This window comes from Eleutherodactylus coqui, chromosome 7 (assembly GCF_035609145.1).
Source record: "Eleutherodactylus coqui strain aEleCoq1 chromosome 7, aEleCoq1.hap1, whole genome shotgun sequence".
Classification (NCBI taxonomy): domain Eukaryota; kingdom Metazoa; phylum Chordata; class Amphibia; order Anura; family Eleutherodactylidae; genus Eleutherodactylus; species Eleutherodactylus coqui.
The window spans coordinates 168,000,463-168,017,296 of record NC_089843.1 but is presented as its reverse complement, the minus strand read 5'-3'; the positions used below and the strand labels follow the sequence as shown (position 1 = coordinate 168,017,296).

The following is a 16,834-nucleotide window of genomic DNA, read 5'->3' as shown; positions in this document are numbered from 1 at the left end:
GAATGGTATAATCAATCCTATAGGGGGAGATTTTCAGCTAAGTATGTAGATACCAATCAATATGAAGAATTATGGCATGGAAGTGTGTATTAAACCCTACTCCTTCTTTTAGAGGAAACAACTGAACAATAGGGTCTCATTGAGACCCCCCGGGTTGATGCTCTCCAACCTAAAAATCCACTAGCTTTCCTTCTAGAGTAATCGTTTACTGGCATTTCCTCTTCTGCCAGACGTACGTATATTTTCTAAACCTTGGAAACAAATTTGATTAGGGTCGTTGTTATGAACATCTCGTATATGGTTTCCTTACAGGGTGCTCTCACCCCTCTTTATGTTCCCTACGTGGGCAAGGATCCTTTGTATAAATTCCTGTGTGGTCTTACTCACGTAATTCATTGGGCAAGGACAGGAGGCCATATAGACGAGATCCGTAGATCTACAATTGATGAACTCTCTTATGGTAAATACCCTTCCTGTCCTTGTGCTCTTGAATTTGACTCCTTTTTCTATATATGTACATGCCAGGCAGTGGCTGCAAGGGAAGGTACCATGAGGGTGATTTAATTGCAGCCAGGTGTGGGATGAATTTGTTGGTTGAAAATGACTCCTTACTACTCTATCTCTCAGGTTACGACCACGATGATAAGTGATCTGGGGAGTGCCCAGGAGGATTTTGGACAAATCAGGGTCCTCTTTTAAGTATGTACCAGTACTTCTGTAGCATGGACCGCATGGTAGATGCTCCCTCATCGTAGGTACCAATGACTGTGAGGGTATCGTCATGCTCCTTGGGTCTATTGACGTAGCTCAGACCTATTCTGTTGGAATGCGTAGTTCCGTGCTTCGTCCAAGATTTCTATCGGGTAGCCTCTTTGTAAGAGCCTATTCTGAAGCTTAAGCCTCTCTGTGCAGAAGTCTTCATCTAGGATGCAGTTTCTACGAATGCGCAGGAACTGCCCCTTAGGTATACCCTTGCGCAAGGGAAGGGGATGCATACTCTGCCAAGACAAGAGGCTGTTAGTCACTGTCTCCTTCCTATGCAGTGAGGTTTTGATTGAACCATTCATGATTTGCACAGGGGGAACCACCTATTGAAGAAACATGCAGTAAAAGGAGCATTAACATGGTGTAATTTGCATGTACAGTTGACTTAGATATGGTGCAGACCAGTCTGCTGAACCATAGGAAGAAGGTATTCTCCAGTGGATTCATGAGACATGGCATACCTATGCCTAAAGTTTTCTTGAATTTCTTTTTCTGACTTCTCAATGTCATATTTGTATAGAAGATGTTTGGAGCGACCTTTAAGATCACATGTATGGTTAAAATATTAGAATGCTGGTAAATGACGATTCTGGTTTTGATAAATAAAGCTTATTTATTGTGTAAAGTTCTACTATTTTCTGAAATACTATTTTATATCAATTCCACATGGTTTCCACTACCTCTGGCTCTAAGAAGAGATCTCAAAAACCATAAAGAATTAATGCAAACAGTGTAATAAAAGTTTGCACCTTCCATAAGCTTTAGTGCTCAGTCACATTGCCCTTGGGGTTTTACATTTTCCTGCTCTGTCACTGGAATATACCAATGGAAAGCCATTTCAGTCAGAAGATGGAAACAAACTGTTCTGTATGGACACCATTAACTCTAAATGGGTCCGTCTAGCTTCTGTTATGCTGGCTGGCATCTTACTGGGTAAAAAAGGGCAGCATGTTGTACTATTTCTTCCTAGATTTTAAAAGTAATCTGTGAAGGACACTCCAAAGAGAACCTCTACAGCAAGTGTAAATGCGCCCTTATTTACTAATAGCGGAACACCTTTCAACATCAATTTCTTCAGATAATTTAGTTGTTCTTCTTTTTTTTTCTTACTGTATAGTGATTCATTTGGTGAACTAGCCGGGCTCATGGAAGATGGTACAAGCAGGTTTACTTGTAAAGGCAAACTGATCCATCATTATGCGGGCACAAGTACATTTACTGAATACACTGTTGTGTCTGACCTTCGCATTGCCAAAGTGGATGCCAATGCCCCAATTGAAGCTTGTCTTATAGGTTGTGGATTTGCAACTGGATATGGTGCTGCTATAAACACTGCTAAGGTAAGCATCTTCATGCACAAAGTTTGGTTCACATGCTGCATAAAGTTGAGTAACATATGATGAAGGACAAGCTTTGGGCATAGATCTGTCCTGGAGAAAATGTTTAGGTCCAATACAGTCTTCATCTAGATACTTCCACCCTCCTCACACACACATTTCAAGACATTTCCAGTAATATGTACTTTGTATGGGAAGAGGAAACTCAGGAAGTGGCAAGCAGAAGGTTGCAGAAGATGCTATATGATCGCAGTATATCAGTAAACTGTGGCAATGCATCTTTTTGGTGAATCAGTAGATTTAGCAGTGTTACAAATGCGTATACAGAATACAGTGGAGCAATCTATGGAGGACTTGTGTGGGGGATCATATCTAAGACAATCGTATCACAGACAAGAGCAGAGAGATTTTAAAGCTAAACATGATTTATGACAGTACACCGAGTTCATATGGAAAACTATGCAGATGTAGGGCTTCTGTGCCATCGTCTACCCTCCTTTCACATGGCTCTGATGTGTACATGAGCCCTACCGTATTAGGAACAATGACGGACATGGTACAGAGCGAGAAATTTCAAGTAATATATAATAAGCAGAATCTCTGAATTCACAAGTTCATATCCTTTCATAAATGTAATTTCTATTAAATTTCAAACATTTACTGATATCTGATACTTGTCCTCTCCTCAGGTGACAAAGGGTTCAAGCTGTGCTGTGTTTGGCTTGGGAGGGGTTGGTTTTTCAGCAATAGCAGGATGCAAAGATGCAGGAGCTTCACGAATTATTGGAGTGGGATCACATAAGGAGAAGTTTCCAAAAGCCATGGAAATGGGAGCCACTGAGTGCGTAAGCACAAAGGATCATGAGAAACCCATTCATGAGGTCATTTGTGAGATGACTAATGGAGGAGTGGATTTTGCAATTGAATGTGCAGGACGTATTCCGACCATGGTAAGAGGAAAATCTCATGATGGGGTATGAAATAGTTGTGGAATACTTCCTGTTCGTGTTCGATAGTTGTAGGTCAATACAAGATGTTAACATTCCTACAAGATCAAATATTATCTTACGAATTTCTATAACTTCTTTTTAGATGACTGCTCTTCAAAGTACATACCCTTGCAATGGTGTTGCTGTACTGCAGGGTGTGGCATCAAAAAAGGACATCCTTTCTTTGCATCCAGGTTTGCTTCTCACCGGGCGCACCTTGAAAGGATCTATGTTTGGAGGTAGGAGATTTGAAAAAAAAGCAAAAAAAACAATAAGTCATGTTGACAAGAACATTTTAACATTTGGTTGTGTTTCTTAGATAAAGGGGTTGTCTTGTCTAGACAACATCTTTCATATAGGAGCTGCTGCAGCAATCAGCTGATTTTGCTAGGAGGAGAGCCATGGCTAACTGAAAAGCCATTTATATTCAGTTGCAAGAAAACATAAATGAACCCTTTGGAATTACCTGAATTTCTGCATTGAATGCTAATAAAATTTAGCCTGATTCTCATCTAAGACACAATCTAGCTAAAATAGCAACAATCAAACTGTTCGATATTCCTATTAAGTCGGCTAATTATTGGGCCCCAGCCTTCCTCTGAACACTCGTTCTCCCTAGAATCGGGTCAGCTGATGAACAAGCAGGCTTTTATTCACCGGCTAATTGACTAGTTAATGCGAGCATAAAAGTGCTCGCTGCTCAGTTGTATATCTCCCATATGAACAGGGAGATGGACACCCATTCTACTGGGGGCAAATTTTGAGTAACTTATTAATTAAAATGTTGCTTACTAGAGATGAGCGAACGTACTCGGCCACGCCCCTTTTTCACTCGAGCACCACGATTTTCGAGTACTTCTCTACTCGGGTGAAAAGATTCGGGGGGCGCCGTGGGTGAGCGGGGGGGGGGGGGGTTGCAGAGGGGAGTAGGGGGGGAGAGTTAGAGAGAGAGAGCTCCCCCCTGTTCCCCACTGCTACCCCCGCTCCACCACGCCATCCCCCGCTCCCCGGCGCCCCCCGAATCTTTGCACCCGAGTAGCCAGGTACTCGAAAATAGTGATGCTCGATCGAGTAATTACTCGAAACGAGTCCGTTTGCTCATCTCTATTGCTTACCTTTTTATTTCTATCTACTTCTGTCACATCTGTGGCCTGCTTTCAGTGTATAGATAAGATATCCTGATGTATATGCTGTTGTTGCAATTTTCTTATGACTTTAAGGGCCCTTTCACACAAGCAGTATTTTTCTGAATTCCACACCTTAACCCGCCGCTACAAATTCCATATAAAAATCTGCAAGTCTCATTGAGGATTTTGATGCGGCATTGCTGGCAAAAATAAGCCAATTTATTCCCTTAAAAATGCACATGGAGCCTGTCATATCCTCATACCAGTGGGGCTGCTTGTATAGCTTTGCAGTCACAACCCGGCTGACTCTGATGCATTACTTCAGTTTGTACTCCCCTCCATGCCCTATACAAGCTGTTATAATCTTGGCTCCCAATGCGGTGAATGTGTGAAGTCCCTGCTGCTCCCTGTCAACCAAGGCAGCAATAGACAGTGAGAATCTGATATTTTACTGTCACTCATTATTCTAGGAAATATGAATAAAAGCAATATTTTTTTTTACCTAGGCTATAAGAGCGACGGAATCACAAAATTGGTGCAAGATTATATGAGTAAAAAATTCACTCTGGACCATTTGATTAGCAAAAGGCTAAAACTGGCTGAAATCAATGAAGCATTTGACCTGATCCACAGTGGGACTGGGTAAGTACATAAAATACACACATATGGATATGAGCTTTCAATATGTGCAAACCATCACTGTACAGGGTATACATATATGGCGGTTATCGTGAAGCTGGCACTTAGATCTAATGTTGGGTTAGTACAGGGTTAACAAAATTAAGTACCTCGTTTTTTTGCAGTTCTGTGATAATTTAAAAAATTGTATATAAGGATTATCAGACACCAAAGGCAAGGAATTTCATTGTATTTGCAATTATCCTGAAGTAGTTTAACCCCTTCCCGCAGCAGCCAGTCTTGGCCTTCCCAGCCAAGCACCATTTTTCAAATTTGACATAACTTTGGAGGGGTTTTACTTATCCAAGTGATTCTGAGATGGATTTTTTGTGACACACTATACTTTGTCAATTGGTCAATTTTGGTAGATATATTTTGTTTGTTAAAAAAGATCCTAATTTGCAATTTCTAAATCCTGTTTTTTAAGGGACAAATTTAGTTTTGAAGTGACTGAGGAATCTATAAATCAGAAATCCCAATGAATCCCTTCATTTTAAAAACTGCATGCCTCAAAGTTTTAAAAAGTTAGCAGACTTTATCAAACCAATTTTAAAATGTTTCATAGCAGTTAAAACAAGATGAGGGATACATTTGAAAATCTTTTTTCTGTAACACAACAGCAGTTGGCAAATAAACAAAACTCAATACTTATTACCCTGAATCTGCAGTTTTTAGAAATATGCCATGTGTGACCTTAGTTTACAATATGAATCAAACGGGCCTCAGAAATAAAGAGAACCTTGCAGATTTTTTGTCTTCCTGGTCAAGCATGATCCACAATATCAACATATAAGATGGTAGGGATCAATAAATTTACATATAAGGGGGCTGTTCAACCAAAAGAAGTTATCCCCTATGGGATACATTATCCCCTACAGGATAGCGATAACTAGCTGATCAGTGGGAGTCTGACCACTAGGATGCCTGCCGATCAGAAGAACAGGGTCCTGAATGGCCCTGAATGAATGGAGTGGTAGTCATCCATGATCCCATCGCTGTCAGTAATAATAGTAATATATAATTTTCCCCCTAGGGCATGCAGTTATGTTCTAGGTGCACAGGGTTTGTATGGAGTGGGTCAGGAAGGGTATTGTTTCTACTTAGGGAGAGCACCTAGAAGGTGCTCCTCTGTGAAATTTGCACATGGGAGGAAGGAACAATACCTTTACAGCAGCACCTATTAGAAGGCAGCATTCCTGCAAGTCAATATCAGACCTTTTAACCAACTTTGTAACAATGACTGGGACTGGCCAGAGACAGAAACTTCTCCAGAAGGAGAAGATAATCATGCACAGACAAATGTAATGGGGTTATTGCCCCTCGTCAGTGTGCCGCAAGTTTCTGGCTTGGCTAGTGAGAAGCCTCTAGTAACATAGTATGTGAGGCTTTATTCCCACGAGCGCATATCGGCCGGCGTTTTCACGGCCGGCTGAAATATGCTTTGTTGGGAAAGGAACATCTGGTGAACGGGCGCACAAATCAAATGTTCGTGTGCCTGTTCAGATGGCCTGGTGAGCTCACCAGGCCATCGCCCATTTTCCCTCCCTCCTCATCGCGGGCATCCCATAGGAGCCCATGCAGCGGCCGATGTATTCCGGCCCAAAAGATAGTTCTAGGACTATCTTTTGGGCCCAAAATATAGAGGCTGAGATATATTTCCTGCACATGTGACTTGGAACCTAAGGGGTCTGGTTCCTTTCTGGGCTTCACATATTATTGTACCTCACACCAGTGGTGATGTATATGGAAGTGCTGCTGCTTCTTCTATCTTTTGGGCCCTACGTAAAACCGCCAGATGTTATATTGGCTTGGCCAGGCGTTTTTACGTCTCAGAAATACGCCCACGTGATCTGATGCATTGGAATCTAATGCATCAGATCACAGCGCATATTGGGCGGCCGTTTTCATGTGGGAAAGAGCCCTAAGGCTGAAAAAATAGACATATCCACTCAGTTCAGTATATGAACCCTAATGTTGATCTATGGGAAGGCAAAAAAAAAACCAATGAGGTAGAAGCCAATTTTCCCTATTTAAGGGGGAAAAAATTCCTACCCAGCTCCAATCTGACATTTGGAATAATCCCTAGATCAACAACCCTTTTGAAGTTATTAATGCATATAATATATGTAATATTGTATCACTCAAGAAAGGTGTCCTGGCCCCTCTTGAACACTTATCGAATTCACCATCACCATGTCCTCAGGCAGTAAAGAATCCCCGTCTATGTCAGTATTGAAACCTTTCCTCTACATGTAGAGGGTGCCCCCTTGTTATAGTCACATTCCAGGGTATAAATGGATGATAGGAGAGATCTCTGTATGGTCCCCTGATATATTTATATATAGTTATTAGGTTGCCCCACAGCCGAATTTTTTCAGCTAAATAATTCCAATTTTGGTTTCCTCTATGGGTATTAAATCTGCCCATTCTGTTTATTACTTTATTAGCCCTTTGTACCCACTGAAGCTCCGATATGTCCTTCTTGAATATCGGTGTGCAAAACTGTCCACAATATTCCATGTGAGGTCTGACCAGTGACTTGTAGAGAGGAAGAACAATGCTCTTATCATATGCCCCAAGACCTCTTTTGATGCACGCCATGATCCTATTTGCCTTGACAGCAGCTGCCTGACACTGGTTGCTCCAGTTAAGCTTACAGTTAACTCAAATCTAGAGATGAGCGAGCATACGCATCTGAGCTTGATGCTCGTTCGAGCATTAGGGTGTTCGAGATGCTCGTTACTTGAGACGAGCACCATGCGGTACTCGAGTCAATTCCATTTCCTTCCCTGCATGTTTAGCGCCATTTTCTGGCCAATAGACATGCAGAGAAGGCATTACAACTTCCTCCTGTGATGTTCCAGCCCTATCCCACCCCCCTGCAGTGAGTGGCTGGTGAGATCAAGTGACCACCGAGTATATAAGGCAGTTCCGCCCGCGGCTCGCCGCAGACACACGCTGGCAGAGATTAAGGAGGGTACTGCTGGTGCTATAGTGAGAGTGTTGGCGTCTTCAAGAACCCCAACGGTCCTTCTTAGGGCCACATCTGACCGTGTGCATTACTGTTGTGGCTGCTGGGAGCAGTTTTGCACCAAATTTTTTTTTTTTCATCTCGGGCTGTGCAGGCTATTACAGCTATAGCGTTCTCAGCCTGCAGTCAATTATACAGAGTATACGGGCAGTACTGGTGAGGCAGGGAGAGTGGTAGTGTAGAATCCTGTCTACAAGAACCCCAACGTTCCTTCTTAGGGCTACCTGTGACCGTGTGCATTTTACTGCCTGGCTGCTGGGAGTTGTAGTGAATCACTATTACCCAGCTAAGCCTTTTTGCAGCCTTGCGTATAATTTTTTTCTGACTGCAGGTTGCGTTACATAACCGCTGTCAGCCTCCAACTGGACGCCAACAATTCCATAATTTTTTACACCGCTCTGTGTGTACCGTCAACTTCACGCACAGCGTGCGGCGACAGCCCCTGATAGAGGGAAAGTCATATACACGCTATATAGCCTGTATTCTTTTTCAAAATGTTTTTTTAAAAAGCTCCTTCTTAGGGCTACCTGTGACCGTGTGCATTTTACTGCCTGGCTGCTGGGAGTTGTAGTGAATCACTATTGCACGGCTAGGCCTGTTTGCAGCCTTCCTTATTCTTTGTTTCTGCCTGGAGTTAGCGTTACATAACCGCTGTCAGCGTGAAAGTGTACGCCAATAATTCCATAATTATTCACACCACTCTGTGTCTGCTCTATTCATAATACACCATGCTGAGGGGTAGGGCTAGAGGACGTGGACGCGGGCGAGGACGTGGAGGTCCAAGTGAGGGTGTGGGCACAGGCCAAGTTCCTGGTCCAGGTGAATCGCAGCCGGCTGCTGCGGGTTTAGGAGAGAGGCAAGTTTCTGGGGTCCCCAGCTTCATATCACAATTTTTGGGTCCACGTGGTAGACATTTATTACAAACAGAGCAGTGTGAGCAGGTCCTGTCGTGGATGGCAGAAAATGCATCCAGCAATGTATCAACCACCCAGTCTTCTACCCCGTCCACTGCTGCAACTCTAAATCCTCTCGCTGCTGCTCCTCCTTTCTCCCAGCCTCCTCACTCCATGAAAATGACACATTCTGATGAGCAGACAGACACCCAGGAACTGTTCCCGGGCCCCTGCCTTGATTGGGAAAAAATGGTTCCTCTCTCACCTGAGGAGTTTGTCGTGACCGATGCCCAACCTTTGGAAAGTTCCCAGGGTCCGGGTGATGGCAACTGTCTCAAGAGCTTTCAGTGGGTGAGGAGGACGATAATGATGAGACACAGTTGTCTATCAGTGAGGTAGTAGTAAGGTCAGGAGCGCACAGAGGATTCGGAGGAAGAGCCACTGGACGATGATGTGACTGACCCCACCTGGTTCGCTAAGCCAACTGAGGAGAGGTCTTCAGAGGGGTAGGCAAGTGCAGCAGCAGGACAGGTTGAAAGAGGCAGTGGGGTGGCCAGGGGTAGAGGCAGGGCCAGAGTGAAACTCAACTGTTTCCCAAAGCTCCCCCTCATGCCAAGCCACCGTGCAGAGGCCTAGGTCTTCAAAGGTGTGGATGTTTTTCAGTGAGAGCGCGGACGACCGACGAACAGTGGTGTGCAACCTGTGTCGTGCCAGGATCAGCCGGGGAGCCACCAGTACCAGCCTCACCACCACCAGCATGTGCAGGCATATGATGGCCAAGCACCCCACAAGGTGGGACGAAGGCCGTTCACCACCTCCGGGTCGCACCACTGCCTCTCCCCCTGTGCCCCAACCTGCCACTCAGATCCAACGCCCCTCTCAGGACACAGGTACGAGCGCCTCCAGGCCTGCACCCACACCCTCACCTCCGCTGTCCTCGACCCCATCCAGCAATGTCTCACAGCGCAGCGTCCAGCTGTCGCTAACGCAAGCATTGGAGCGCAAATACGCCGCCACGCACCCGCACGCTCAAGATTTAAATGTACACATTGCCAAATTGATCAGCCTGGAGATGTTGCCGTACAGGCTTGTGGAAACGGAGGCATTCAAAAACATGATGGCGGCGGCGATCCCGCGCTACTCGGTCCCAGGCCCCACTATTTTTCCCAGCCCTACACCAGCACGTCTCCCGTAACATAAATTGTGCCCTGACCAACACGGTCTGTGGCATTGCAGTGCCCCGGATACCTGTGGTTACGTGAGAGAAAATACATGTTGGCCTCAGCCCACAATCCATGCCCTAGTCAGTCTGTTTTTTTTTTTAGGCCAGATAGGTAGAACACCGCGATGCGAAGACTTAGTGCACCCATAGTATACACAGACCCCTGTAATATTCCTGTAGCAAAGGTATAAGCTGACCCCACTAACAGTTATGTTGCAGAAGTCTAGGGAGACCCGTCTGTGGGTTCCTGGGAGCCACCCATGCTGTGGGTGCACACAGACTTCCCTTAGCTGAGTTGTACCTGCCTGGCACTTTTAAAAAAACCCATACTGACTAGGGCATGGAGTGTGGGGCGAAGCCAACATGTATTTTCTCTCACGTTACCTCAGCTATTCGGGGCACTGCAATGGGATTTCTTTATGTACCGTCTGTGGGTTCCTGGGAGCCACCCATGCTGTGGGTGCACACAGACTTCCCATTAAGGTGTTTTACCTGTCTGTCCCCAAACCCCGACAGACTTGGGTAGGGTGCAGATGGTTTACCCCTTGCGTTGTCGATGAGGTATCCGACACCCAGAATAATGAGTACAACGGAATGAGTAGTGTGTGGACACATGGAGTCCCCATTGCTATGTCACTCGCAGCACCTTGGGCCACACAAGGTGTTTGCTGGGACAGAGGCTGACCCAGGGCCTGCTCACATACTTCCCACACAGAGTATTGCTGCATTGTGGAGATGTGTAGAAGTGCTGGGCTGGCAGCTGAGTACCCTTTATGCCCACGTTTGCAGCTCCTGACGGAGGTGGCACAGGATTGGAATGAAGATCGAACGTCAATTTCTCATCGATTCTCTACAGCATTATGGGCTATCCCCCCCCCCCCCACAACTTTTAAAGAGGGTCGCTACCTGGCCCTGCCAACCCTCTGCAGTGTGTGCCTCCGGTTCCTCCTCATGGCAGACGCACTTATAAATAGACATAAGGGTGCTGTGGCTATGAAGCGAGCGTGTGGCATGAGGGCAGCTGAAGGCTGGGCAGGGACACTTTTGAGTGCGCTGCGGACGCTGGGTCGTGCGGGGGGTTGGGCAGCATGTAACCCAGGAGAAGAGGCAGCGGTGTGTCCCGCAGGCAGTGATTGTGCTTGGTTGGAGGTAGTGTGGTGCTTAGCTAAGGTGTGCCTTGCTGATAAGGGTTTGTCCGAAGTAAAAATTGTTGTGGCTTAATAGTGAGACCTGGGAACCTGAGATGCAGCCCTGCATGTTGCCCCTCGCCTGCCCTATCCGTTTCTGTGTCGTTTCCATCACTTTCCTAGGTTTTGAAGATTTTTACAATTGAAAACCTTAGCGGATCATGGGTCATATACAAAAATGCCCATTGACTTCAATGGGGTTCGTTACTCGAAACGAACTCTCGAGCATCACGGAAAGTTCGACTCGAGCAACGAGCATCCGAGCATTTTGGTGCTCGCTCATCTCTACTCAAATCCCCAAGTCCTTTTCCATGTCAGTATTCCCCAGGGATTTCCCATTCAGTGTGTAATGGTGACATGTATTTCTTTTGCCCATGTGAATAACCTTATATTTATCAGTGTTATTCTGTTCGGTGAGTCAAGAAAGATATTTTTTTCCGTTTAGACATAGCACCATTTATATGGAGTGACATGCCTGGGTCATGTCTTTATAGACTGCCTGGAAAAACCTGATATGATGCAGTATCTTGGTATGAGCGATCAAACTATCACAAGTGCAAGTCCCCTAAAAAAAACATTAAAAATGACACTTTTATTAATGTTTAGAAACATTTTTAAAAAATATAACTTTAAGGGCTCTTGCACGCTTGCGTGTTTTTTTCACGTGAATGTCAATGGGACTATCTAATGTTAAAAATGCATTGCACAAAAATTGCAAACCACCAACTTGCGATGCGTTTTTACATTAGAAAGTCCCATTGAGAATCGTGTTAAAGAAACGTAGCGATATTGCAGCGTTTAAAAAACACGTGGGTGTGAATCCCAAGGCCTGTTTCACACGGGCTACAAAATCTCACTTCAAAATCATCACTACAAAACGCATTTATGTGAAGCTCATGGTTTCCAATGGGTTCTTTCACATGAGATGTATCGTAGCCTGAAAGAACCCATTGGAAACCAGGGGATTCACAGACATGCATTTTGTAATGATGATTTTGTAGTGAGATTTTGTAGCTCGTGTGAAAGAGGCCTTAACCCCTTCCCTAACCACCTTTTCTCATATTTATAGTGAAAGTCTAATCTATCAAAGTAATGAATTATTTATTCCCCGGAGTGAACGTTGTAAGAGAAAAAAAAAAGTTGCACATTTTTAGTCAGAATCTTCAAGAAAAAAAAATCATAAAAAGTGATCAAAAAGTCATATGAACTCCAAAATGGTATTAATAGAAACTACAGAGCTTTACAGAAAAACCGAGCCTCAATACAGCTATAAAAAAGTTATGGCAGCTAGAAGATGGTAGCAGAAAATTGTATATTTTTCCAAAGATATGTTATTTTTTTTTTTGTGAGTAGTACAGCATAAACAAACTATATAAATTTGGTATAGTTGTAATTGTACTGACCCACAAAGTAAAGTTATCATGTCATTTATGCAGCAGTGTATACGCCATAAAACAAGACCACCACAAAGATGGAGGAGTTGTGTGCTGGTGTTTTTCTTTTCCCTTCTTTCATTTCACTTACAAATTTCTAAGTGCATTTTATAGTAATTTAAATAATACCACTGAAAAACACAACTTGTCCGCAAAAAAACAAGTCCCCAGATAACTACATTGATGGATAAATAACAGTTATGATTTTTTTTGAAAGTGGGGAGAAAAAAAACAAAAAAAACCAAGTCATGAAGGGGTTAAATATCATTCTTTGTTTATGGGTGACCAAATTAATGAATATATACCCAGTTTCCCCGAAAATAAGACAGGGTCATATTCATTTTTGCTACAATTTTTTTTACATCTATAGCTGCCTGGACCCCATTTAAAAATCATGCTAGGGCTTATTTTGGGGATAGGTCTTATTTTCAGGGAAACTGGGTTATTACAAAGCATGAGAACAGGATGTGCACTTCAGAGAATCCCACTAGGCAGTCCCACATGCTGATGGATTGTAAAATTCTTTAATTACTACTTCCATTCTTCTTGTTTCAGGATTCGGAGTATTTTGATATACTAATCACACTGCAAGCTGATATTCTGGCTCGGCCTATGGAGTTTCCCCTCTTCAGATGAATTTCCTTCCTCCGCTTAATAACTATTCCTAGACACATGGATATGCATCGCTATATGTTTTCTGCATATTATGGTAGAAACATTTTCTGAAATGGCTTTAGTATCATCATATAGAACTGTTAATCCAATAAAATCAAATTCTAATAAATATTGCTGGTTTGCTTCATTTTATTTTAAAGGATTTGCAGAAATAAAGTTTCCCCTGCTCAAGCATAAGTTCCAGCAAGTACAAGAAGCAGTTATTTAGAAGCCCATGTGATCTGTGGCGTCCCTTAAACCTGTCAGATGCTGTAGTGGTGATTCAGCGCCACGATGAGTATATTCATATTAGAGGAAGAAATATAATAAATTTAATCTGAAAATTTATATATAGGTTTTCAGTTTAAATTTATTATTAGAGATGAGCGAGCACCAAAATGCTCGGGTGCTCGTTACTCGAGACGAACCTTTCGCGATGCTCGAGGGTTCGTTTCGAATAACGAACCCCATTGAAGTCAATGGGCGACCCGAGCATTTTTGTATATCGCCGACGCTCGCTAAGGTTTTCGTTTGTGAAAATCTGGGCAATTCAAGAAAGTGACGGGAACGACACAGCAACGGATAGGGCAGGCGAGGGGCTACATGTTGGGCTGCATCTCAAGTTCCCAGGTCCCACTATTAAGCCACAATAGCGGCAAGAGTGGGCCCCCCCCCCTCTTAACAACTTTTACTTCTGAAAAGCCCTCATTAGCAATGCATACCTTAGCTAAGCACCACACTACCTCCAATAAAGCACAATCACTGCCTGCATGACACTCTGCTGCCACTTCTCCTGGGTTACATGCTGCCCAACCCCCCCCCCCCCCGCACGACCCAGTGTCCACAGCGCACAACAAACTGTCCCTGCCCAGCCTTCAGCTGCCCTCATGCCACGCCACCCTCATGTCTATTTATAAGTGCGCCTGCCAGAGGAACCGCAGGCACACACTGCAGAGGGTTGGCACGGCTAGGCAGCGACCCTCTTTAAAAGGGGCGGGGTGATAGTCCACAATGCTGTACATAAGCAATGAGAAATCCAATCCTGTGCCACCTCCATCTGGAGCTGCACACGAGGGCATAGCAATGGGGAACCTATGTGCCACACACTATTTATTCTGTCTAGGTGTCTGCATGCCCCAGTCAGACCGCGTTTTTTTATAAATAGTCACAGGCAGGTATAACTCCGCAATGGGAATTCCGTGTGCACCCACAGCATGGGTGGCTCCCTGGAACCCACCGGCTGTACATAAATGTATCCCATTGCAGTGCCCTGGACAGCAGAGCTAACGTCAGATTAAATGCAGGTGGGCATTGGCCCACACTGCATGCCCCAACCGGACCAGCGTTTTTAAATCATAGACACAGGGAGGTACAACTCCGTATTGTGAAGTCCCTGTGGACCGACAGCATGGGTGGGTGCCAGGAAGCCACCGGCGGTACATAAATATATCCCATTGCATTGCCCATCACAGCTGAGGTAATAATGTCATGTTTAATGCAGGTGGGCTTCGGCCCACACTGCATACCCAAGTCAGACTGGGGTTCTTTAGAAGTGGACACATGCAGTTACAACTCCCTGTGGACCCACAGCATGGGTGGCTCCCTGGAACCCACCGGCGGTACATAAATATATCCCATTGCATTGCCCATCACAGCTGAGGTAATGTCATGTTTAATGCAGGTGGGCTTCGGCCCACACTGCATGCCCCAGTCAGACTGGGGTTCTTTAGAAGTGGACATATGTAGTTACAACTCCGTGTGGACCGACAGCATGGGTGGGTGCCAGGAAGCCACCGGCGGTAGATAAATATATCCCATTGCATTGCCCATCACAGCTGAGGTATAAAATTCATGTTTAATGCAGGTGGGCTTCGTCCCACACTGCATGCCCCAGTCAGACCGGGGTTCTTTAGAAGTGGACACATGCAGTTACAACTCCCTGTGGACCCACAGCATGGGTGGCTCCCTGGAACCCACCGGCGGTACATAAATATATCCCATTGCATTGCCCATCACAGCTGAGGTAATAAATTCATGCTTAATGCAGGTGGGCTTCGTCCCACACTGCATGCCCCAGTCAGACTAGGGTTCTTTAGAAGTGGACACATGCAGTTACAACTACCTGTGGACCCACGGCATGGGTGGCTCCCTGGAACCCACCGGCGGTAAATAAATATATCCCATTCCAGTGCCCAATACAGCTGATGTTACGTGAGCTGTAATGCAGGTGGGCAAAAAATTAATTTGATTACACTGTAGGCGAGGGCCCCCAAAAATTAGTGTACCAACAGTACTAATGTACCTGAGAAAAATTGCCCATGCCCAACCAAGAGGGCAGGTGAAACCCATTAATTGCTTTGGTTAATGTGGCTTAATTGGTAACGAGGCCTGGAGGCAGCCCAGTAAAAATAAAAATTGGTTGAGGTGAAAGTTTCAACGCTTTAATGAGCATTGAAACATATAAAAATTGTTTAGAAAAATTATATGACTGAGCTTTGTGGGCCTAAGAAAAATTGCTTGTTTGGCGTGATTATGTGAGGTTTCAGGAGGAGGAGCAGGCGGAGGAGGAGGAATATTATACACAGATAGATGAATCAAAAAGGTCCCCGTTTTGGATGGTGATAGAGAACAATGCTTCCATCCGCGGGTGCAACCTACGTATTGTTTAGGTATCGCTGCTGTCCGCTGGTGGAGAAGAGAAGTCTGGGGAAATCCAGGCTTTGTTCATCTTGATGAGTGTAAGCCTGTCGGCACTGTCGGTTGACAGGTGGGTACGCTTATCCGTGATGATACCCCCAGCCACACTAAACACACTCTCTGACAAGACGCTAGCCGCAGGACAAGCAAGCACCTCCAGGGCATACAGCGCGAGTTCAGGCCACGTGTCCAGCTTCGACACCCAGTAGTTGTAGGGGGCACAGGCATCACCGAGGATGGTCGTGCGATCGGCTATGTACTCCCTCACCATCCTTTTACAGTGCTCCCGCCAACTCAGCCTTGACTGGGGACCGGTGACACAGTCTTGCTGGGGAGCCATAAAGCTGTCAAAGGCCTTAGAGAGTGTTCCCCTGCCTGCGCTGTACATGCTGCCTGATCTCTGCGCCTCCCCTGCTACCTGGGCCACGGAAATGCGCCTTCGGCCACTAGCGCTGTCGGATGGGAAGTTTACCATCAGTTTGTCCACCAGCGCCCTGTGGTATAGCATCATTCTCGAACCCCTTTCTTCTTCGGGAATGAGAGTGCAAAGGCTCTCCTTATACCGTGGGTCGAGCAGTGTGTACACCCAGTAATCCGTAGTGGCCAGAATGCGTGTAACGCGAGGGTCACGAGAAAGGCATCCTAACATGAAGTCAGCCATGTGTGCCAGGGTACCAGTACGCAACACATGGCTGTCCTCACTAGGAGGATCACTTTCAGGATCCTCCTCCTCCTCCTCCTCCTCCTCCTCCTCCTCCTCCTCCTCCTCTGGCCATACACGCTGAAAGGATGACAGGCAAGCTGCATCTGTACCCTCAGCA

At 45.2% G+C, this 16,834-nt stretch overlaps 1 protein-coding gene across 1 annotated transcript in view; it reads left to right on the top strand.

Annotated features, from left to right (window-relative positions):
* The window catches only part of LOC136572947 (NADP-dependent alcohol dehydrogenase-like), a 48,703-nt gene extending 35,257 nt beyond the window's left edge, over nt 1–13,446 (top strand). The window contains exons 5-9 of the mRNA XM_066573991.1: nt 1,883–2,105; nt 2,792–3,052; nt 3,195–3,330; nt 4,725–4,860; nt 13,218–13,446. Of these exons, the coding sequence (XP_066430088.1) occupies nt 1,883–2,105; nt 2,792–3,052; nt 3,195–3,330; nt 4,725–4,860; nt 13,218–13,242 (781 nt within the window). The 3' untranslated portion in view covers nt 13,243–13,446. The remainder of the gene's footprint in view (nt 1–1,882; nt 2,106–2,791; nt 3,053–3,194; nt 3,331–4,724; nt 4,861–13,217) is intronic.
* The last annotated feature ends 3,388 nt before the right edge of the window (nt 13,447–16,834 follow it).